This window comes from Pteropus vampyrus, unplaced genomic scaffold, assembly GCF_000151845.1.
Source record: "Pteropus vampyrus isolate Shadow unplaced genomic scaffold, Pvam_2.0 Scaffold167, whole genome shotgun sequence".
NCBI lineage: Eukaryota > Metazoa > Chordata > Mammalia > Chiroptera > Pteropodidae > Pteropus > Pteropus vampyrus.
The window spans coordinates 4628914-4653017 of record NW_011888948.1 but is presented as its reverse complement, the minus strand read 5'-3'; the positions used below and the strand labels follow the sequence as shown (position 1 = coordinate 4653017).

Here is a 24104-nt window from a genome sequence, read left to right as displayed (position 1 = left end):
TCCACACTGCTATGCAACTCAAACTCTCGTTGAAATATATGTAACTGCAGAAGTAATGTGTACTCTCTATACAAACCCTAGAATAACTAAAATCTATAAGACTGATATAATTACAAAATGGCATTTAAGTGGAAAATGAAGCCTGAGCAAAGAGATTTGGGGTTATACTTTTGTTCAATGAAAATATCAATCTGTTTCACAAAACAAGCTTTTTAGGAAGATGAACTGAGCAATTCATTTTGTCAGTTAAAATTCATAAAAAAAATAGACTCCAACATTAGTTAAATACAACTATTCAAATACAAGTATCAAAAAAAAAAACTTAAAAAAACAGTAGCAGCAAAAATATTGAACATTTATAAACAAAATCACCAGTAAAACCACTATGCTTAATAACAAAGAATCTGCATACTTTAAAAATATTAAATATATCAGAGAATATTGTCCATTTTTCTTAACATACAATACTTGATAACTAAAACAATGTTGTCAATAATAGACACGAATAGGTGTTATCATAAGGCCCGTCGAATAGCCTTTTTCACAGCACTCAGGGGCATCATGTTGCTGCAGAGGGCAAACCTTCCAAAAGTCTCCTCCTAGCTGTGATCCTTGCACACCGGGGGCATTCGGAGGCCCGGAAACACTGCTTGTGAAAGCAAGCTCTGCAAGCTGCAAGCAAGGGTGAGAGATATCAGCAAAGGGCTATCTTATTTCCTCACATACAGACACTCATCCCCATCCTGGCGAGAGAGGAGGTCTGAGTCCAGAAACCAAAATTGTCCAAAAAGAAATCAGACAGTTTGAAACTCAGAGGGATTATGTAGTTTTCAGGAGGTCATGAACATGAGGTTCAGAGAGTCTGATGAATGGATGCTTCCGTGCCCCCCAGACTTGCCCAGGCCATTCTCCCAGCTGCTGAGAGTACTGGTAGCCCATGGCTCAGGAAGCTGTGTCCCTTCTCTGGAATTGGCCCTAATTGGAGAGAGCTGCTCCTCAAGGTCATATCCCCTTGCTAGCACCAGTCTGTGTCAGGTGACTGGTCAATGTGGAGTTTAAAGACTCGACTGGCTCCTTGTCCCCAATTTGGGACAATGCTGAAGGCCATTCCTGCTTCAGAACTCCCCATGAGATGTGCTGGGCCTTCACTGAAACTGAGGCAGGATAGTTAGCCTAGGGAAGTTCTCTCTTCCCTCTAGAATGTGGCTCTGGAGTTTTTCCTCAATCCCTTACTAAGCCCTCTCCCTATTTTGATTCCAAGAGTGAGACCCCTGCATGAGAAACAAGTCAAGGCCAGGAGACAAGATAGATAGCCTTGGGCTGCCTCCTCCCCTCCAGGTGGCATGGAAACAGGCCAAGACCTGGAGGCAAGTTGGATATCCTTGGGACAATCCTCCATCTATAATAAAACAAAAGCTCATGATTTAGACAGCTCCGGGCAGACTCTCTGAGCTGCCCTGACTTTTCTAAGTGTGTACTGGCGCTTTAATAAAACTCGCACTTTCGTGCTTGCTGTTTGTCATGACCTTGAATTCCTTCTCGCGGCATAAGACAAGAACTTAGTCACTGGAGCTCCGGGGTCAGGGTCCCTCTTTGGACTCCCACCATGTCGAGCTCTCTGGCATCACAGACTCACCACAGTTCAACTTCTTCCTTTGCCAGATCCTGCTGCCTTCACACCCTCATGGGTGTTGAGCCTGATATCATGGCTCAGAGAACTTTCTGCATGGAAACTCCTGTCTCACAGCTTCTCTGCTGGGGAACCTATCCTATAACACTGCCTAATGAGTTAGGGGAAACAACCCTTGAGTAATCTAAGAAGAGGGCCTGCTCACATCAAGGGCGAAGGCAGAATTCATTACCAGACCTCTCCCATGAAACAATATAGAGAGTCCCCCTGCCTCTGCTTTTTGAAGAGTAGTCTTAGGTCCTCTAGAGAGCACAGGTTTTCCTCAGGTACTAATACAGAAGAACCAGGGTCTGCAAACCTCTGTAAACAGCTAGATAGTAAATGTTTTAGGCCTTGAGGACCATATGGTCTCCATAACAATTACTCAACTCTGCCATTGTAGTGTAAAAGAAGCCAGAGACAATTTCAGCCTTGGAGTGACCACAGTGGATTACAAAACTGGGCTGGCTGTAGCTTGCCCTGGTGTAGAAGAATTGGGGAACAGGAAAGACAGTGACCACCACCTCTCTCCAAATCCTGTACCAGGAGACATCATCCCTTATCCTTGCCCACCCAAATACTCCTCCCTGTGCACCTAAAACTTTATTAGTTCCAATCTCACATGTAAGCACACATCACTGTCATTATAATTTAAAGAAATGTTATTAAGTTGTTATTAAGCTTAAGTTAATGTTGTGCTTTGGTTATTGAACTTATGTTAACTTTACACTTAGGTTATTAAGCAATTAAGTTTACATTATTAATTTATTAAGATACCTGGACATCTTCTACATATTGTGGTTTGAAATGGGAAGATGACGGCTGTACTCCGGCAAAATTCACAAATGAAGCCCTTTCCTTGACACAGCTATTAAGAGAAAGAGTCAAAAAGTTAAAATCCTCATTGGTACTGTTTATTTTGATGGGAAATCTGAGTCACCACTTTTAAAGAATTTTATAAGCATCAATATTTAAATATCTATGATCCCAGGCTCTAGAAGGAACAGAATGTTATATTCTGTTCCAATGAATCAGAACAATAAATGTGCATTTGTTTTGCATGGAGAAATTTCACACCGAGGCAGATTGAGGCACCAGAGGAAAATCATGAGTTTAAACATGTATTCTTAAACGATCTAATTTTGTTTCTGATAGCTGCACTACAATTCTTCAGTCCCTAGAGACAGAGCACCTGTTCCACTGGATCCTGAGTCCACATGGCAGTATTTGGCACATGGCAGCAGATGGGAGTCGAGGAAAGCCCCAAGCAGAGCTGGGCATCCAGACTAAGAAAGAAGTCGCTTGGCTCACGCTTGCATCCCAGCCCTGTTACTTACTAGCAGAAGGACCTTGGCCTGTTACTTAATAGCTATGAACCTCATTTATACTCATCTGGAAATAGTGTTGTCAACACTTCCCTCAGGGTTTGTGAGGATTAAATGATGTAAAACGCAGAACACCCAACACAGGCCCCGATGCATAAGGGACAGCTCAGGGACACATCTGCCCCCTGCGAAACCTCACCTCACAGTGGGCCACGTGAGTGAGAGTAGCTTTCAGAACATCCTTGAGTGAGGGCACCAGCAGCCCTTTCTTCACCCTGAGCAGGTCCTCCAGGGAGAACAGGTGGAGTTCATCAGTCAAGTGTCTGGGCACCTGCTCAAATTCTTTTAATGCACTGCCAGAGAGGAAACAAAGAGGATTAAAGAACCCACCCACACAGAGGCCTAGATAGAATGAAGGAAGGCGGTGGGTAGGCAATTGTTTTCTCCTGGAGCTCACACTTATTTTTTTTAATTCAATTTTTTTCACTAGCTGCAAGAACAAGTTAACCTTACTCATCACTTTATATCTTGCAAGTTCGCTTGGAAACCATGAAATTAAAATTCCATAAATGCTGACTTTAAAAAACTGAATGAGCAATGTGTCTCTTGCAGCTTGCTCATGTACACACAGAGCAAAAGAAAACAATATTATTTCAAATCTTAAAGATGTGTACTGAGATAAAACTCACTACCTTATTGATTCCAGCTAAATTTCATCACTCACAGTTGTCTCAGACTGTTCATGAGCAGGCCTGCAGCTCCCAGATCCATGAGTACAGCACTGAGCTTAAGACTCAGGCATCCAACTGTAGGCTGGTCGTAGGCACTTGGACATCCCAGGGGCATTCAAAACTGAACATAACTCTCTCCAAACCCTCCTGATCTCCTCTTGAGTTCCCTAAATCAGAGAGCAGCATCACTAAGCACTACATTCCCAAGCTAGCCACTGGCTATACTAGATTGACATTCTAGAGATGCCAAACCACATTTAATTCTCTATTCAGCCTGGGGTGCTAGCTCACACTGATTCCTCTTTGCGCGCAGGCTTTTTCTCTAGAAGTCTTGCCTGCTCCCTTCTCCGTCCCATCCCTTATGAACTAAATTCTGCCTCCTCTGCACCTTTGGGGCTCCCTGCACACATATCTAACACACAGTCCACCACTGAGTTGTTGTGTTTTCTTCCTGGACTTAACATGAGTCCTGTTGATTTTTAAACATCTGAAACACTGAATGGATATTCAAGAACTTTTTGTAGATGGTAAGAATTGTAGGCATTGTTACATGTTATAGACAAGAAAATTGGAGGTCTGAGAAGTAATCAACCCATCACACCAATGCCATGAGGGAGAGCTCAAAACCAAATGACTGTAGAAGACATGCTCCTCCCCAAAAATTTCATTCAAAAGTAATATATCATCATTAAATAAAAATCAGACACTGAAAGAGTTTTAAAACAAAAAAAATTTAAACCTATGATCCAATTACAATAAATAATCTTAACTCCTTGAATAATCTCTATGTCCATTAAAAATCTCTATCTTTGTCAAAGAATTGAAGCCTATACCTCCATGGCCATGGCTTCCAGAAATTCCACTTCTTGAAGTTTAGCCTAAAGATATATCTATGGATATGGGCAGAGATTCAGCTAAAACCTAGAATTTAAATTTTTAAAAAAATTTTTCAATTATAGTTGACACTCAATATTATGTTAGCTTCAAGTATGCAGCATAGTAGTTAGACATTTATTTAACTTATGAAGTGATCCTCCCAATAACTCTGATACTCCCCTAACACCATACATAGTTATTATAATATTATTGACTATATTATTCCCTATGCTGTACTTTGCATCTCTGTGACTACTTTGTAACTGCGAATTTGTACTCCTTAATCCCTTCAGCTTTTTCATCCATCCTCCCAACGCCCCTCCCACCTGGCAACCATCAGTTTGTTCTTTGCATCTATGAGTTTGTTTTTGCATTACTTGCTTATTTTTATTTTTTTTTGATTCCACACATAAAGCAAAATCATATGGTATTTGTCTTTCTCTATTTGACTTCTTTTGCAGTATGAAGGTTCCTCGAAATACTGTCATATGACCAGCAATCACACTTATCCAAAGAAATCCAAAGGACTAATTTGAAAAGACATATGCATACATATGTTCACTGCTACACTATTTACAATAGCCAAGATATGGAAGCAACCTATGTCCATCGATAGACAACTGGATAAGATGTAGCACATATATACAATAGAATATTATTTGGCCATAAAAAATGAAATCTTACCATCTGTGACAACATAGATGAACCTAGAGAGTATTACACTAAGTAAAACCTAGTTTTTTAAATAATAAAACACATTAAAAATATATCTAAATATCTATTAAAATCTATTAGGTTTAATATCTATGAAGATATTAAAACATTTTAATATTAAGGTATTTAAAAATCTATCAGTAATAGGACAATTATGGTCTAGAATACTATACAGCCAATAAAAGTTCAACATACTTTTCTATTAAGGGTTTTTAAAAAGCCGTTGGTATACCCATGCTCACAGCAACACTATTCACAACAGCCAAGAGGTGAAAGCAACCCAAGAGGGATGAATGAACAAACAAAATGTGGTATATACATTCAGCCTTAAGAAAGAAGGACGTTAGGGCACATGTTATAACTTGGGCAAAGCTCGAGGACATTATGCTAAGTGAAACAAGCAAATCACAAATGTACTTTAAAGTAGTCAAATTCATAAATGCAGAAAGTAGAATGGTGGTCACCCAGGGCTTGGGGGGAAAGGGACTGGGGAGTTATTGTTTAATGGACATAGTTTCAGTTTTGCAAGATAGAGAGTTCTGTGGATTGGATGGTGAGTGTCGGTTATAAAACAGTGTGAACATACTTAACCGCACTGAACTGTTTATGTAAAAATGGTTAAGATGGAAAATTTTGTTATGTTTATTTTACTACAATTTAAAATAATAATAATAATAAAAAGATAACTTTAAAGAGAGGGTCTGTGTTCTCAAGGAGACCTGAGGCAATTAAAGTTGGCCCTCTGGATCTGTGGGCTGGGTTTTGCATCCAAGGATTCAACCAAACACAGATCAAAAATTTTGAGGAAAAAAAGCCCAGAAAGTTCCAAAAGGCAAAACTTGAATTTGCCATGTGCCATGCACTATGCTGAATCCATGCAAATGAAATGATTGATATGTAAACATACCCTGTTGTAGCCTATATGCAAATATACATTATATGCAAAGCCCCTGTTATTTTATATAAGGGATTTGAGCATTTGGGTATCCACAGGTGTCCTGGAACCAATGTCCCACGTACACCAATGGGCAACTGTACTGTGTTAAGATGCCCTGTGTATTGGAGGAGCCAGACCAGGAGGCACACAGAGGATTAGCAAGTGTGTGGAGGTTATTGGTTTCTCCCAACTCACATGCCCAGACTGTCTCAGCCAATGGTAGTACCTTTTGGCAAACCTGCAGGTCTTCAACAGCTTCTTGATATGAAATAGCTGCTCCTGGATTTCCTAATGTGAGAAACCAAACAGGGCAAAATTTAACTATGATAAAGGACACTGGAAATGTATATGTCAAATTTAAATGATATTTCTAAACTTGAAACGCTACAACTCTATCAAACGAGCCTTTGAAGTCTATATAGCAGGGGTTCATGACTGAGTCCAAAGATCCACAGAAGGTCCAGGATGGATCCAGGTTTTGTGGATCCTGAAGCTTATACGACATTGAGGCTTTAAGAAAAACACACAATTGTGTATAAAAGGAGATCTTGTCATTTGCGATGATATGGATGAAACCGGAGGACATTGTGCTAAATGAAATAAGCCAGACATAGAAAGAAAAAAACTGCATGGTCACACTTATATGTGGTACCAAATACATAGAAGCAGAGTTGAATGCTGGTCCCCAGGGGCAGGGAAGTGAGGAAAATGGGGAGATGTTGGTCAAAGGCGCATAGCTGCAGTTATGTAGGATGAATAAGTCTAAAGATTTAATGTGCAGTGTGATGACTACAATTAGCAGCACTGACTTGAATACTGGAAATTTGTTAGCAGTAGATGCCAGGTGCTCCCACCACACAAACACACTCAAAAGGGTGACCGTGTGAGGAGATGGCTATATCAGTCGACTAGTAACCATTTCACTACGTATATCAAATCATGTTGCACACTTAAACATATACAATTTTTATTTTAAAAACTATAAATAAAACTTAAAAGATATGTATAAATGCAAAACCATGCATAAATATAAAATTTGGCATGGGGCCTTCACAAGCGCCAGAGCAGACCTGGGGCCTTGAAGCATAAACTCCATCCGCCCCTCAGGGGTGTGTCTGGATCCCCTCTGATGGTGTGATGTGCATTTGCGGCAGCAGGACCCTTTCAGCCACTGGACTGGCTTCCCCCTAAAAGGCAGCAGCTCACCCTCACTTTGTCCAGTTCCTTGGCCTTCGCATACAGGCTGTGGCTGGTGTTCAGCAAATTGAAAATGGGCTGGTGCCATATACTGTTCAGCAACCATTTGGAGAAATTGCTGACGTGGTACTTCCTGAAGTCCCACATAGTTAAGATCCGCGCAGGGAGGCAGGACTCTGCGTATGAGTGGCAGCAGTCACAGAAATACTTGCCTAGGTATTCGCAGTACCGGAGCCGCTTCACAAACTCTGCAGAGCACATAGGGGATGAACACAAATCAGCTGATGTAGAAAACCTAACCTCGGTGGCCCCACCTCCAATTCCACCCAAGGGTCAAGGCTTGCATTGCTGCTTATTCAACTTCATAGCAGCTGGGAAAGCACCTGGCAGGGACTGGAAGCCTTAAATCATGGCCATTCATGAGCTTTGTTTTTGTGGAACAATGTCAGAAAAATAGAACCTGTCCAAAATATGGCTAGATTTGGGAAACGGGCATTGTAAACTGCGGTGTAGCCAAAAGAGCATGAGATTTGGGGTCTGGACATCTGGTGGGAGTCCAGACTCTGCCTCTCACTGGCAGGAAGGCAAAGGGCAAGTTAGAGTCTCTTCACGCTGACTGTCCTGAAGCCACAGAGGCAACTACAAACTGGATTACAGGATATCATACATATGAAAAGTGCTTTTTAAATTGTAAAGCACCGTATATACACTGTTAGAAGTAGCACCTAAAAGAATTCCTGGATAAATCAGTGAGGAAAAAAAATACAAAAATGCACAAAGGATAAGAATAGGCAATACATAGAATGAAGAAATGCAGATAAGCAGTAAAGATGTGAAAAACACTCCATCTCGGTAACAAAGACATGCATATTAAAACAGTGAAATAGTTGGTTTTGCCTCAGATTGTCACAGATTTAGAGGATCCAGAGCTGGTGAGGTGTAGAGGGGTGGGCACTCACTCACAGTGCTAACAGGAGAGTTACCTCTGAGGGGGACACTTGTATGATATGCTTCAATTCTTAACCAAGCAGCATGAATCTTAATGCTCCGACATCAGACAGAAATGCTAACACGCGCACATGGAGATACAGAAAGGTGTTCATCATAGCACATTTATGATGAAGGGGTTGGGGGAGCAACCTAAATATTTATTAAGAAGCAACTTGTTAAATAAGTGTGATGCAATCCACAGTGAAATGCCAGAGCCTATGAAATACATGGAGAGCATAGGCAGTGGACATACAGTAACAAGTATGTATCATGTGACCTTGATTTTGTTTTTTAAAAAATACATATACAGTCTAAAAGGACCCCTACAAAAAAATCAACAGCAAATAATTCTGGAGCGTAGAGGAAAGGAATTTTGCTCTTTGCATTTTTTAATTTGCTAAAATGAACATATGTTGCTTTTGGAAACATCTCCAACAAAATATATTGACAAGCAAAAGATATAGAGACTAATGCAACAAACACCTGGTTACCTATTATTATCCAGGTGAAGAAAGAAAAAAGCAATTCAGTTAAATCTCCTAGGGTAAATCTAGCATGAGTTGAAGTTCATATTTATCATTCACCATTTGGCTCAAATTAGCTGACACATGTTATGAGGATTAAATGAAATAATGATGGAAAAGCAGCTTCCACAGTACCCAGCATACTGTAGATTCTAAATATAATTTCCCTATAACCATTTTACAAATAAACGAGGTCTGAGTGACCACTGGAGCAAGACTTTATTGAACATTTGATCTGTGTTACTCACTGATTACATATCTTACATATGCTATATCATTCTGTGCTCAAACCCTTTGAGGTCAGGACTATTACTTACACCATTTCACTGATAAAAGCACAAGACAGTAGGTTAAATCACATGCCAGAGGCACACAAAAAATAAGCAGGCAAGCAGAATTCCAACTCAAGTCTGGACTGGGGAAGCTCCAACTTTTAGCCATCATATCCCACACCCCCTCTGCCGCATTCAATGGAAGAGAAAGGCAAGGAGCTAATGCACTTGCAACAAATTATCCTGAAACCTAGGTCACACTCAGAGTTGATTTTTAAATACGAACAAATAAATACAGCTGATTCTTACTATCTGTAGTAGTTAATGTTCTGTAAAGTTGCCATGAACACTGAATTAGTGAATACTGAAGCATTGCTTCTGGGGAAATACAGAATTGGGTTCCTGCGAGTCTCTCAAAACATTTTCATCAATTGATCAACACATAATCTTGTTTTATGTATGTTTTCTGTTTAAAGACATGGCACTCAATACATTTTGTTGATTCTTATCATTGAATTTAGGGCCAACAACACTATCACTCATGTCTGAAGGAAGCTGATCCAGTACACATATTTTCTCCGTAAGGTGCATCACACAGCCTTCTTGTGTTCAGGAACCCTAGATAGCACTTCAGCGGTATGCTTGGTGCCCCTTTAAACAGAGAAATCGCCAACAGAAGGCACAAAAATGTTTTTTGTGTTTTTTTTTTTTTTAAAAAGGCACTAAATAGACTATCAAAAGGATTTGTTTACTGTATGAGCTCAAAGAAGGCAAAGCATGTCTTTGTTCAACTTCAGATGGAAACGCAGGTATCGAGCAACTCAAATTTCAGGTGACTAATTTTTCAGTGTTTTGTGCATATCTGCGAAAGACTGTGAAAACACTGTGAGTGTAGATTTTGTAGTTACAAATAAATTTTAGGGAGCAAGTGGATTCACAAATACGGAATTTGTGAATAATGAGAATTAAGTGCAAGTGCATACATACATACGGTATTATGAAACTGAATTAATTATGTGACCTGTTTCTAGGGCTGACAAATTATTTGTTAAGAATTTATTAAGTACCTAGTAATTATGTCTGAGTTCTCAAATTTGAAATTTTGAAAAGTCTATTGTATTGCATCTATTTCCCACTCTGGATTAAGATCTCTGATGTGGTAGATAAGGAGTATTAATTTGCTAATGATAGAGCCTTGATATATTTTATATTAAATGAGCAAAAAGGGAGGTATACCCTGGTTCCTGTACTCTACATTTCTGATCAAACTTAGCAAGATAGGAAGAGAAAAGAGAACAGAAAAGGCCTATAAATTTTCTGATATAATTCATCTTTCCCTAACATCTAAAATCCTAACATTTTAACATCCAGTTACTCATTTATCAAATTTCATTGAATATATACTAAGCATTGTATTATTAATACAGAATAAATTATGTCTATCTCTTTTGATTTCTTCATTCCTTTAATTAAAACAAAACAAAACAAAGCACCCTAGATCAGTGGTTCTCAACCAGGAGTGATTTTTCACCCCAAGGGACATTTAGAAATGTCTAGAGACATTTTTGGTTGTCACAATGGGGAGCTGCTAGTGATATCTAGCGATGCTGTTAAATATCCTACAATGCACAGGACAGTACCCCACAACAAAGTTAATCATACTGAGGCTAAGAAATTCTGCTCTAAAACACAATTCTTCTCCTTTTAGGAAAAGTTAATGTCATAGAAAAGAAAATAGGAGGCAAAAATTCTAGAACAGAGCTGTCCAATAGAACTTTTTGTGAGGATGGAAATGCTCTATATCTGTGCTGTCAAATACAGTAGCTACTAGCCGCATATGGCTATTGAACACTTGAAATGTAGCTAGCATCATTGAAAAACTGGATTTTTAATTTCAATTAATTTAAATTTAATTTGAAGTCACCACAGAAGATAGTGGCTACTATACTGGATAGTGCAGTTCTAGAATAAAGCTGATTAAAGAGAAATAACTAAATGCAATGGATGAAATTTGGTTGGAACCTAGATGGAAAATTTAGCTATAAAAGACATCTTAAGACAACAAATATGGACTACTATTAGACAATATTAAAGAATTGTTATTTTGTTTGGTGTGATAACTGTTTATAAACCTTATTGCTAGAACATGCTGAAGTATTAAAGGGTAAAATGTCATGTTGTCTGCTGCTCACTTTTCATGTGTCTCGGTGTGTGAGAGACTGGAGGAGACTAAGGAGACCAAGGAGACATGAAAATTAAATTCAGTGTGGAATTCTGGATTGGACTCTGGAACAGATCAAGGTCATTAGTGAAATCTGAATAAAGTCTATAGTTAGTTAACAGGATTTTACCAACGCTAATTTCTCAGTTTTAATAATTATACTACGCTTATTATGTTAACATTAGGGGAAGCTGGGTGAAGGGTATACAGGATGTCTATACTATTTTGGCAACTCTTCTATAAGTCTAAAATGATCTCAAAATAAATAATTTTTAATAATTATCCTAAGGACTACAGAAATTTCACAAGAAAAGTCCAAAAATTATTTACATGATTGATAATACTTCCATAATATATGCTCTGTCTACCTCTGCAGCAGATTTTCTCCTCTCATTCTTCCTCTCCAGTCACACAGGATTTCTTTGCAATAGCCTCAGGCCCTTTGCACATAGTGACTCCCCTCCATCTCTCACCTCTCCCCACTCCCACACACATACACACTCTTCTATGGATAATCACTTCCTTACAAAACTTCTTATTCCCAGTCCTCCAAGCCCAGAGTAAGTTCCCTTGCAGTAAATCACATAGCACAAGTTGACTTTTCTCTTTTGTTGCATGCATCATTCTTGTTATTTACTTGGCTGATGACTACATCTTCCTGTAAGCAAGCTCCATGAGGGAAGGATCATGATTCTATCAACAGTGTAGGCATACATCTCCATATCTGAAAAACTTAGGGAAGTACTTAAAAAGTTAGTGGAATGTGTTCATGGTTTCTGATTGTACATTCAATATTTAGTGAGACACCAGAATATAATGGTTAATCAAATAGACATGATCCCTACTAAACTCGCTGGAAAGATGAATTATTTAAATAAAATTAGTTACAGCTGTGATACATGGCAGGCATTATCATCCAACTGCTTGAAGGAAGCCCAGATAGATTTCTGCTTTCTATGTTTTCTTGAGGTGTAGGTCCTCAGAATCTCTTTCCTCCAAGACTGCCTACAAAGGCCTACATGGGAACCCTTTTCAGCAAATCTCCTCCTCCTGGTCTTCCCCATGTCAGACCTATGGACACTCTCACAGCAAAACAAGTGATTTCCAGTCCCAAGTGGGCAAGTTGCATTTCCGACTGGGGCAAGCCTGATAGCTTATGCCTCAGCAGGCACAGAAATGATCCCCTCAGGTCACTATCCCAAATCCTGTCAGAAGAGTTTGGCCAGTTCTGTGGTAAGCCATTTAGTCATTCAACAAATTTATCTTTTGAGGATCAACTGTGTGCCAGGTACCCTTGTAGGAGTAGGAGATAAAGCAGTGAATAAAACTTAGAATCTAGTGAGGAAGACAGACAATAAAAGCAGTAAAACCTAAAAGGGTATTTTAGGAAGATAAGTGTTAGGATGAAAAATAGGAAGGAAGGTAATATGATGCATACATGTGTATGTTTGTGGCAAGGTGGACATTTTCAAAAGGGCAGCCAGGAAAAATTTCATAACTTTTTAGTGAAATGTGAAGACATAAGGGAATTAGCCTTGGTGGGAGGGAATTCCAGGAAGAGAAAACCACAAATGCAAATCTGAGTTGGGAGTGAGCTTGCCACCTTCAAGGACCAGCAGGAAGGCCATGTGACAAGAGCTGAGTGCCCAATGGGGAGGCAACTAGGAGATGAGACTGAGAGGCTAGTCACATAGCGCTAAAGGTCATGATGGCCTCTTCATGAAAAAGAGGGCAATGTTATGAAGCTCTTCTATTAACTTCTCATCAAAGATACCTCCCACACAATCAAAGCGCTGCCCAGCTTTGTTACTCCTCTGCCCTGTCATTGCATAATAAGCAGGCAGTCCTTTTCCATACTTACTAGGTTCTATTGGAGTTCCACAGCCAGCACAGAAAAAATTCTGGGTTGCTACCACAAGATCTCTCCTGAGTACGAAAAACAATAACAGTTAAATTTCAGAAAAGGCCAGTGGAGCATTTATTTATTTATTTTTTCCACTGATTAAATCAACATCATGATTCTTTTCTTGACTTGGGGCCAAATTAATGTCATTTTTCATTTGGTAAAGAAATAGAATTATTCAATAGAGTTTTCTAGTTGGAGTCTCTGGATCCTATAATAGTCCCTGCTACCACCAAAGCAGAAGTCAGTATCAGAAATAACACTTCCACCAGGGATCTTGAAAGACTTCTCACTGCCCATGAACAGGATCCTCTCTCCAGAGAGAACTAGAAATGGGTAATGCAGAGAGAAAAAGTTTGGGTAGACGAGATAACAAAAGGTGATGCACTGGGAAGTTCACAAACGGATCCAAAGAAATTTGGATGAATAAGAGATAATGTAAGACAAAACTATACAACGCTTCCAGTAAGAGACAGTCTACTGAAGTGTTTTCTATTGAACTGTTAGTGCCACAATTTCACATTGATTTAGAAATACAAAGAAAGTTGCAAAATTCTATTATAGTTTAGGGTCAGCAAAAATGGTCACGATAAAAATATCACATGCCTTTTAACTACAGGAGCTCTCCTCAAGATTATATTCCTTTTCAAAAAATTTATCCATTGATTTTTATTTCACATTTCAATAAAAAATAAAGTAGTCTTGTCTGTTAAAATTATCGTAGATGATTTTTTTCAGATTCAATATAAGCCACTTAAAAAAATCTCCTTTAAGCCTATTTTAATTTTCAGTTGCTATATAATATTTGTACTTAAGGGTAAATACTCAACTTATCAAAACAAGGTGCCAAGAAAGCTAACTCAGAAAAATATGCCCAACTTTCCTTTTCCTAAAACAAATTTTCCTTTGTTCCTCAGTGTACTTTTTTTCTTTCACATACTTCTACAAAGAGTCAGGTGGGAACCCTAACAACTTGTTTTAATTGGATCGGAGCCCCAAGCAGCTACCCAGACTTACTTCAGTGGTGGATGAACATTAAATATGACTTGAAATCTAGGGGGTGCCCAGTCTTCTGTCCCTCTGATCCTTGGCTTAAATTCAATTTCTTCTACTTTATCCACACTGCATTCAAAGTCTTTTTGGTCACTCTCTTCCCTTACAACCTGCATAACACAAAAGGGGATTTAGGAACAACTTAAACAAGCATATTTCAGGTACTGAAATTTAAAAAGCATTCAAATGTGTTTCCAACATTAAAATTTATCATGAAAAATTGAAACTGCTTTCAACTGAACTAAAGGACATGGCAAGAACCCTTCACGGATCTAAAGCTGTACGCAGAAAAATTGCTTAAAATACCACCCAGCTGAGATAACTTTTCTTAGTTCCTTAGTTTTTTTTGTTATGTCATTTGTTTCTAGACTTCAAAATTACTGTAAGTAGGTCACTTACTTGGAATGCTTTTATGCATAGCAGAAACCTTACCCTTCTTAGTCAATAGGCTGGCAGATGCTGCCAATCAGAAGCCCTGTGGTTGTCAGACTTCCCCAGAAACAGCTCTTTAAACCATTTCCCGTTTAAAAAAGTGCAGCTTGCTGCAGGAGTTCACTTAAAATTACACATAAGGAATGCTTCGTTTTCTAGGATTTGACATGTTCAGCGATTGAGAATTACTATATTTTGTAAATAGAAATACTACTACTAAAAACAGAATGCTATAAATAGAATGTCATCGGTTTCCAAAGACTATTGATCTACTAGAGCAATGCAAAAATAATAATAAAAGCGAAATATTTCATGGCAAACTTGGGGGTAAAGTTAGGACTGTAATCCACAAGTTATCTTGGGGTAAACGCTGCAGCTGTAAGCACCACAGAATTCTCGGGCAACCCGGAAATGGGCTAAAAACCATTACTCGGCTTAGCTCTCCTCTGAACTATCAAACTTGCCTATTAGCATTTAAAAATACAAACTCCTCAGATTAGCATTTTACATGCTACATAACTGGGCCACTATCATTCAGGCCTTATTTCCTAGGAAGATCATGCCCCTCTCCTCTGCCCACCACACTTGTTAGGTAGCTAGTCAGACCAGAGTGACAAGGGAACAAAGGAATGGAGGCCCAGCCTAGAGACCGCCCAAAAAACACCTTATAGGAAATTAGAGAATCCCTCTTGCATTCCCAGAAACAAAAGAAAGGAGGGCCATAAACTATAGCTGGTTTAATCCAGCCACAGACGCTTGAGAAGAAGGTACTACCCTAACCGGCCCACAATCTCAACCTCATTATATCGATATTATAATACCACGACTATGCCTGGAAATTCATGAATCTAATTATAATAGACTGAATTCTGGGTAAGCGCATGCGCACTAGGCAAAGTGTTATATAGCAGCCAAGTGTCAATCGAAATGAGCTCACTTGCCAAACACCTAAGAACGCCTTTGTAACCACCCATTTCACCCTAATATAACACAGACATTCCGCCCCACTCCCAACCCCGCCCTCCCTCTGGGGTTACAGCTCTCTATCTTCCCTGGCTGTAACTTGTTCCCCCACAGGTATGTATCCTCATTTCCTGTGATCAGCCAGTTTTAGGCTCCACTCTACCTCAAAATGTGCCTTTAATAAACAATACTTTCTATAACTGTCGCTGAGTGGAAATTCATTTCTTCATTAGTGATAAGAGTTGAGACCTGCGTATTACCAGAACTCTGATCACCACAATGGTAAGATTTTTGGTACTGTGGACTCAGATCCTTTTTTCTTTTTTCTCAGTAAGCAAGCCAAACTTCATCAATCTTGGCTGGAGACTCTCTTATCTCTCCTGAAGTTAGGGAACACGGACATCACCTTTCCCGGTGCTCATTCTAAACATGACTGTAAACGGGCCCTCTACAGTTGCTGTCCAAGTCACGGCACCAAAAAACTTATCGATGAGGTGACTGGAGTTCCGTTAACACACAGGTCTCAGCTCTTACGACTGATGAAGAAATGAATTTCCACTCAGTGACAATTAAGGCATGTTTTGAGGTAGAAGATGGGTCAAGTCTCAAGCTGGCTAACTATTTGGGAATAAGGATATGTACCCCAGGTTGGGGATGGGAGGTACAGGTCACATACACAGATACACAAAACACATGTTATCCAACTACACCAAATCACTCAGCTCAATGTACACCCCATGTACCTCCATGTCACTTTTGCTCCAACTGCCCTTGGTTTCCCCTGCATTTCCAGAGTGTTTTTTGCCTGCCCCTATGTTAGCCTTTGCCACAAAATTCTCTTCCTACCAGAGGATGTATGCTGTCAGAGGGCAGAGTGTTCTACAGGGAAGCAGCCTGGACTTTCAAATTAGGTGGCCTGAGGCACAACGCCTGCTCTACCACTGACCAGCCCTGCTGAGGGTCTGGAACTAACACTTTAAGATAAAAATAGCATCTACCTAATAGGATATTTATGAGGATTAAAATGCGAATTGCTGAGCATAGTCCCTGGTGCATAATAAACATCAATAAATGTCAGATTCATCCTTCCCTTTGAGTCCTCCCTCAACACCCAGTGACCACACAAGGAAACACATACATGTCTGAAGTGAACAGCATGCAAAATGAGAATTTAGGAACTTATAATTCAAGGTCAACTTATTTTGATACTTACTATTGAGCCAGATGCATTCAGGGAACCAGCCAGCTGATAATTAACTCGTGACAACATCCAGCACTTCTGGAATACTCTGTACAATTCTTTGGCTATTAGCTCAGCAGAATTGAAGTTTGGCTCATAAATGACACTGAAATGTAAAAGATGTAAAAAAAAATAAAACTATTCATAAGAAGTAAGTTAAGTGTCTTCTTTACGTTTTCAATTATTCTTCCCTCTCCCTAGAAGTCAGAGGAGGCATCATATAAGAGGCCATGCATCAACCATGTTATCTTACTCATTTTAATTCCTCCATGCTCAACACAGCAGCTTTTATTTCTTGAGGGTATGAAGACTGGGAGGTATGGTGAAAAGAGCACTGGATTTAGAGACTTGAGTTCTAGTCCTACACGTTATTTAACAGCACTGTGTCCTGGGGCACATTCCATCAGAATCTCATTTTCTACATCTATAAAATGGGGTTTTAAAATACTCCATCTGGCCTATTCATGAGGATTAAATAAGAATGTATACAAAAGTCTTAAACACTTTAAAAACACTGTAGAAACTTGAGTGATAATTGTTTCATTTCTATGTAGTAATCCTTCTTATTGGAACTGGCTGAACTTGATCTGTCAGAGGCCCGGAGTTCACAGTGCTTCAGAGGCGATGGCAAAGGGACCTGTGTGCAAGTGGACATTGAAAAGAAATACCTCTTAGAGGAGCTGCAGGTACATCCACAGGTTTCTGTGGTATTGCTAAACTCTCCAAGTTCTGTGAGAAAATAAAAGAAGGAGTAGAGAAGTCTTTAAGTCTGTTTTACTTAATCACAGTCAATTTTATAAGAACATAAAAATTGCTCCCTACACTTCAGAAAGAACCAACTTTCAGTATCTCCATACTTCAAGTTCTTTTGGGTTTCTATTATTAGACTACAACTAATGACCAAAGATGAGATTTTAAAATATACGCATCTGAAATTTCTCCAAACAGGTATCAGACCATAATAAATATCTGCTTTTGCATTAAATTCTGCAAGTGAAATGAGAGATTCACTATCAAGATATTTGAAAGAAGGACTTTTTTTTTTATGTTAAGGACATAATCTGACTTTGGAAGAAGTTTCTCTGAACGCTACTGTAATGTGGTATTACTTGTGACGCACATTAATATGTGGAGGGGACAGGAAGGAGGTACCTGGTCATATCCAATGAGTTTCCAAATCTTACCTATAATAACGAAGTCATCAAAATCACATTTGCAGGCCTCTTTCACTACATCACAGCAAGTAGGTGTTTTAACTGGGCTAACTTGTAACACAGCACAACCTAGAGAAAGGAAAGGGGTTTCACTAACAAGAAGAAAAGTACATGATTTTCAACACCCAAATATAGAGAAATTGGGTATAAAAAGGGCTAAAAGATTACTTCAAAAATATTTAAAAATTCAGCTTTAATAACTAAAAAATACAAGGAGTTATTTTTGTGTTGTTCTTATATTCACTAAGAGAAACAGACTGATGAGTATATGGGGATTTATAAGAGTAATCTGCCTACTTTTATATATGTTTGAGAATTTTCATAATACAAAGTTTTAAAAATGAAAGAGGGGAGAACAACAATCTCACCTTCACAGTGAGGTAAAGAATATTAGCAAGATAAACACTGTACTGGGTTCAACAGTGCTCCCCTTGACTCTCCTCCCCCCAAAATCACGTCTACCCAGAAACTGTGAATGTGACCTTATTTAGAAATAGGTCTTTGCATATGTAGTCAAGTTAAGATGAGGTCATGCTGGATTAGGGTGAGCCCTAAATACTGGTGTCATAAGAGAGACATTTGAACACACTCAGATCTATAGAGAGAGTGTCACGTGAAGGTACAGGCAGCCATTGGAATCGATGTGTCCAGAAGCCCAGGAACATCCAGGGTTGCCAACAATCCCCAGAAGCTGGGAGAGAGGCATGGAGCAGACTCTTCCTCAGAGCTTCCAGAAGGAACTAACTGTTCCCACAACTTCATTTCTCACTTCTGGCCTCCACAACTGTGAGAGGATTAATTTCTATTGTTTTAAGCCACCCACCCAGTTTGTGACATTTTATTATGGCAGTCTTAGGAAACTAATACAAATATGTTCATACTTTTCTATCCCTAACATTAGTCTGGGAGATTATCCTAAGAATGTCATTTAAAAAAAAATAATAGAAGAGAAAGGCTTTGATCACGAATGGGTTATTTGCAGTCTATTTAAAATATTAAAATATTGAAGGCTACTTAAATGCCAAATAATAGGGAGTTGATTTTGTAAATCACTCTATTAACTCAAGAAATACCATTATTGAAAAATGTGAAACCCATAACATGAAAAACTAGATATGAAATAGTGTCATTATAATCATGTTATTGGTATAATTGCATTAATATGAGTAATAATTACTATGAAACTGAATACACTTGAATAAACAGACATGAATACAGCTGTTCAGGGAAATATTTGAGCCTATAGGTTACCGAGAGGTTCTGAGAAAGGGCTTGGCACCACACTGTCCAGCCCAGCCGGGTAAGCAGAGATGATCGACACCTCAGTTTCGGTTTCCTCACAGACAAAATGGAGGCAATTTCACCTACCTCTGTGTTTCTCACACTCTTTTGACCATGACCCACAGTAACATACAGTTTACATTATAACATAAAAAATTTAAAAGTTCCAGAAGCATTGCTCACCCTAAATGAAGAGCACACTGATACTTTCTATTGTTTTTCTTTTAATTTAATGCTCTCATGACCAACCTGCAATTTGAAGAACACTAACCTACCTCATAGAGTAGCATCTATCACCATAAATGTCATAAGAGTGATACTTAATAAAGGTAAATATTTTATGTGGGTGGTAGAAATATTTTTAAACTTCTTTAACATTCATATTTTTAAAAATTTCAGCTAAACATTAATATCCACTCAACCATTCAACACATATTTACAAAATATCTATTTCAGGCAAGGTACTATGCTGAATGCAAATACAAATATGACAAATTCTTATCTATCAAAGAATTTTAGGAACTGAGACACTGACACACTTGACAACAAGAACACATGGTTGAGCGCATAGGCCTTAAGCAGTTCAGAGGCAGGACTCCACATCGCACAACTCCAAGGGGAGCCATGCAGGTAGAGCATTCTGGAGCACAACTTATATTTCATTCCACATGAATGGTACCCGTGACCTGTAAGACAAATCAGGAAGCATGTCACAGTGCCTGTGGCAGGAGGCTGCTTTTGAAGAATAGGAAGGATGAAGAAACTAATGTGTTCCAGGAGAGTCTAGCTAAAGTAAAGAGAGAGAGGCAGGAGCTTAGGAGAAATATCTGCCAGCAAGTATTCTGAAGCCTGTGGCACAACACTGAAAAATGGCAGGAGATGCCTGCTGGAAAGAGAGGAAGAAGCTGGATCTCACAAAGCTAAAAAACTCAGGATAAACTCAACAGGCCACCCAACAGGACTAAAAGTTGTGTTCTAGAAACATAGGTGTGTATGATCAATGAAGTAAAAGAGGCTGAAAGCAAAGAGAAAAAATTAAAGGCAGATATGTATGAAGGACATAAATGCAGTTCTTACAGAAGTCTGTTGCAGTGGTCCAGGTAAAGGCATGGATAGGGAACAGATGGAGAGGATGTTGCTATCTCTGAGAGGTCAAGACCAATTTGTTCGTTAACTAGAAACAGGACGGGGGACAGGGGCACAAGGAAGAAGAGTCAAAACAGAGTTCAGTGTGCTGAAATTTGAATCACTGCTTTTCCAGCCACATGACTTTTTTCCCCACTGGAGGCCTCAAAAGACATGATGGTCCATATTGCATCCCCTGGCTCCCCAGGCCACAGTAGCCTGACCAGCTGTAGACACCTAACTAAAGCAAGCCCTAACAGGTGCTCTTCCCTGGGAACCTGGACTTGGGGTCCTGCAAGACTAGGTTGAGCTGTGAGGCCCTGGCTCAGAAATCAGGGAGAGGGCAAAGCTGAAACCAGATGCTAAGAGTGGGGTAGAAGTCTGGCTGTGGGAAACAGAGAATGAAGCAATTGCACAAAGAGAAGTTGATGAGAGGCCATGAAGCCCCAGAAAACACAGATGCCAGAGCTGCCTTTATACTGGTCAGTTATGTATTTCCCACCACTGGGTTCAATGAGCATGCTCTATATCATTAAAAAAATTCCTTTTAATTTGAGCTAGGTGGTGCATTCGACAACTATTTATTGTACACCTATTTTGTGCCAGGCATTGTGCTACATATGTACCACAGAGAGTGAGTTCTTCCCTCTTAACTGAAAGGGTGCTGATTAAGATACTAGGTAAAGGAAGTCAAAAGGAAAAGCAAGCATTAGATTTTAATCTTTTTTTTTTTTTTTTTTTAAGAAAGGGGTTTATGCTGGAGTGATAGTGATGACATGTTAAGTTAGAGATCCTGGGGGCCATTCAGGTGGACATGCTCCACAGGTCCCTGCCACATGGAATAAGCACTTAGAAGAGAAGAGCAGAATTTAAAACAGATTTGAGAGATGTCAACAGAGCAAGAATAATGAAAAAATGTTGCAGTGGATAAAATCTCCAGAAAGTGAATATAGAAAAAAAAAGAATCTAGGACTGAAGCAGGACTCACATTTAGGAAATGCTAAGAAAATGACAAGCTCTAACTTCAGTGCTCGGCTTAGGTACCTCCTCTCCAGGAAGGAGTTCCTGGATCCCAGAATAGGGCGAGCTGCTCTGGGTCCCCATCTCTGCTACCCAAGTGAGCCCACACAGCTTCCTCAGCCTCGGCTCCAGCCCCTGATGCTCCCAGAGAGAATGAGCACATCTTGTTGTCTGTTGATTCCCTACACCCAACACCCCTCTCACAGGTTCCTTGTTTGTGGAATGAAGGAAAGAGGATTGCTTGGAAAAAGAAGAAGAGCTAGGAGAATACCATGTGACAGAAAACAAAGGAAGAGGGAAAACTTCAGCCACTGCCAAAAGGAAAAGTAGGATGAAGTCCAAGAACAACAAAAAAACAACACCGATTTAACCACCGAGTGGAGCATGCTAACCAATGCCAAGCCTCAATAGGAGAAACGGTGAAGATGATAATTACTCAAGAAGTCTTAGATGAAGGGTTTAAAGATGTATGTGGAGAATACAGCATAAAACTTTCTCATATTTGCCTCACCATAGCCACTGTCTGAAGAAGTAGAAGATCCAGATTCTTGCTTTATGTTATAAAAGGTCACTTTGGAGTCAGCTTGATCCTTCCCAAGTGACCCACTGGCTTCTTCTGTACTCCAGCTCTCCATGTGCTGTTGACTCAGGATGTTACACTTCATGTTCTCCATTACTGATATAATCATATCTGCAGCATAAAAGTGGGCATTTTCCTGCAGAAGATAAAATTATCGGTTAAAATATAAGCATAATCAACTTTTTTTTCCATTGAGAGGTATAAGATTAAAAAATTGAGAAGCTTTATTTAAGCGGAGTTATTGCATAAGTGTTCATTTAACTGAATTATCATATGTCATTATATAAAGCATAGCTTGTATCTTCCAGAGACACCACTATAATCAACAGACAACCCAAGCTGAACTCCCTGTGATATAAAATCCTAGGTTGGTGGTGGCTCTATGGTTGACATCACTCATCAGTCATGGCAGACTTTCCAGCTGAGCACTGACACTGCCTCAGAACCCTTCTCAGCTTGGGGCTTCTAGCAGCCTCTACCAATCAAATGCTGAAATGAAACCTATTTGTCATGCCTTATCAAGTGAAATTTCCAAATTTAAATCAGAACAGTGTTATCTAACGGATTAACACTCTCTGTGGTTTAAAAAAGAAAAGAAAAAGAAGATATAGTTACCTTTTCTATATCAACAGGGAACGTTTCTTGTGAGAAGGAATTCAAAGAAATGCTTCTTCTACTGAATTGAACAGCACCTGCCAATACAGCAAGTTATTAAAAATGGAGCAAAAGAAGTTCAAAGATTATCTAAGAAAACAAAACAATTCTAGGGAGTGGCTTTTAAGTTTCATTTAAAAAAAAAATAGCGCAATTGTAGAATAAACTAGTATGTCAAAAGAAGAATGACCTTTTGATGGTAGGACTTGCAGATATTGCCTAATGATAATCATTTCTATGAGAGGCTATTGGAGTAACAAAGAAGACATGGAAGAACTACTGGAATGAAGAAGACCAATGAGGCAAAGAGGGTAGAAAGAGAAGAGGGTCATGGAAACTACCTAAAGGAGAGAGAGAGAAGAGTGAGAAAGAACAGTTTAGAAGAAAGGCATAAGAATTATGGAATCACTTTTATAACTCACTGTAATTGACCCAAAATTTCCTGTCTGCAGAAACAAAATATCTGAAAAATGTCAGATTTGCTTCCCTAAAACTGTCTTTCTCTAATCAAAAACAGAAAGAAACTACAGAGTGTATATTCTGCTGACTCATCCACTCTATACCCTAAGCCACTCCATTACTGGCAATGAACACCAGCAAAACACGAATGATTTGTCATGGTATTTTTATTGAAGCATTTAAGGTAAAACATTTTTGTGAGAGCCATAAGAACTGGATTGTCCCAAACTGCTAAATTAGAACAAAATGCTACAGATGTCTTGATAATTATATACAACTCTCAGGTGACAGAGAGACAAGCAGATTACTCAAATACCTTGCCTCATCTTCAAGAAAATGACTGTTCCATGGAAAACTTTGGACCTCTTAGCTTCAGAAGCCATCTGGGGTAGGCAAACTTCTTCTGAAAAAGACTACTAGGTAGTAAATACTGTAGGATCTGAGGTCCATACAGCATCTGTCCCAACTACTCAGTTCTGTCACTGTAGCTATAAACAAAACAAAGCTTTATTTGTAAAAATCAGGAAGCTGGCTGGATTTAACCCTAAGCTCAGTTTTTGGACCGAGTATAGAGGAAAAAGCAGAGAATGGGACAGTGTGGATTCCAGTTCCAGTTCTCCATGCACCAGCTGTGCCATCACATTAAAATTTCCTCATCCCTTAAATTGGCATAATTATCTATTAGGAGATTAAAGGAGCTAAGAATGCGAAAGTGCTCTGTAAA

The 24104-nt window shown here is 39.2% G+C and overlaps 1 protein-coding gene across 2 annotated transcripts in view; it reads right to left on the bottom strand.

Moving 5' to 3' along the window:
- Nucleotides 1–489: 489 nt before the first annotated feature.
- The window catches only part of RUBCNL (RUN and cysteine rich domain containing beclin 1 interacting protein like), a 36821-nt gene continuing 13206 nt past the window's right edge, over nucleotides 490–24104 (bottom strand). Inside the window, exons 3-14 of one of the 2 annotated variants that reach the window (XM_011370365.2) lie at nucleotides 22883–22959; nucleotides 22199–22403; nucleotides 18232–18330; nucleotides 17716–17776; nucleotides 17021–17153; nucleotides 14377–14522; nucleotides 13318–13382; nucleotides 7459–7697; nucleotides 6479–6540; nucleotides 3194–3347; nucleotides 2447–2537; nucleotides 509–672 (exon numbers count right to left, since the gene is read on the bottom strand). In XM_011370365.2, the coding sequence (XP_011368667.1) occupies nucleotides 560–672; nucleotides 2447–2537; nucleotides 3194–3347; nucleotides 6479–6540; nucleotides 7459–7697; nucleotides 13318–13382; nucleotides 14377–14522; nucleotides 17021–17153; nucleotides 17716–17776; nucleotides 18232–18330; nucleotides 22199–22403; nucleotides 22883–22959 (1445 nt within the window). In that variant the 3' untranslated portion in view covers nucleotides 509–559. Of the gene's footprint in view, nucleotides 673–2446; nucleotides 2538–3193; nucleotides 3348–6478; nucleotides 6541–7458; nucleotides 7698–13317; nucleotides 13383–14376; nucleotides 14523–17020; nucleotides 17154–17715; nucleotides 17777–18231; nucleotides 18331–22198; nucleotides 22404–22882; nucleotides 22960–24104 lie in introns of both variants that reach the window. The other variant, XM_011370366.2, reaches the window with a different exon arrangement.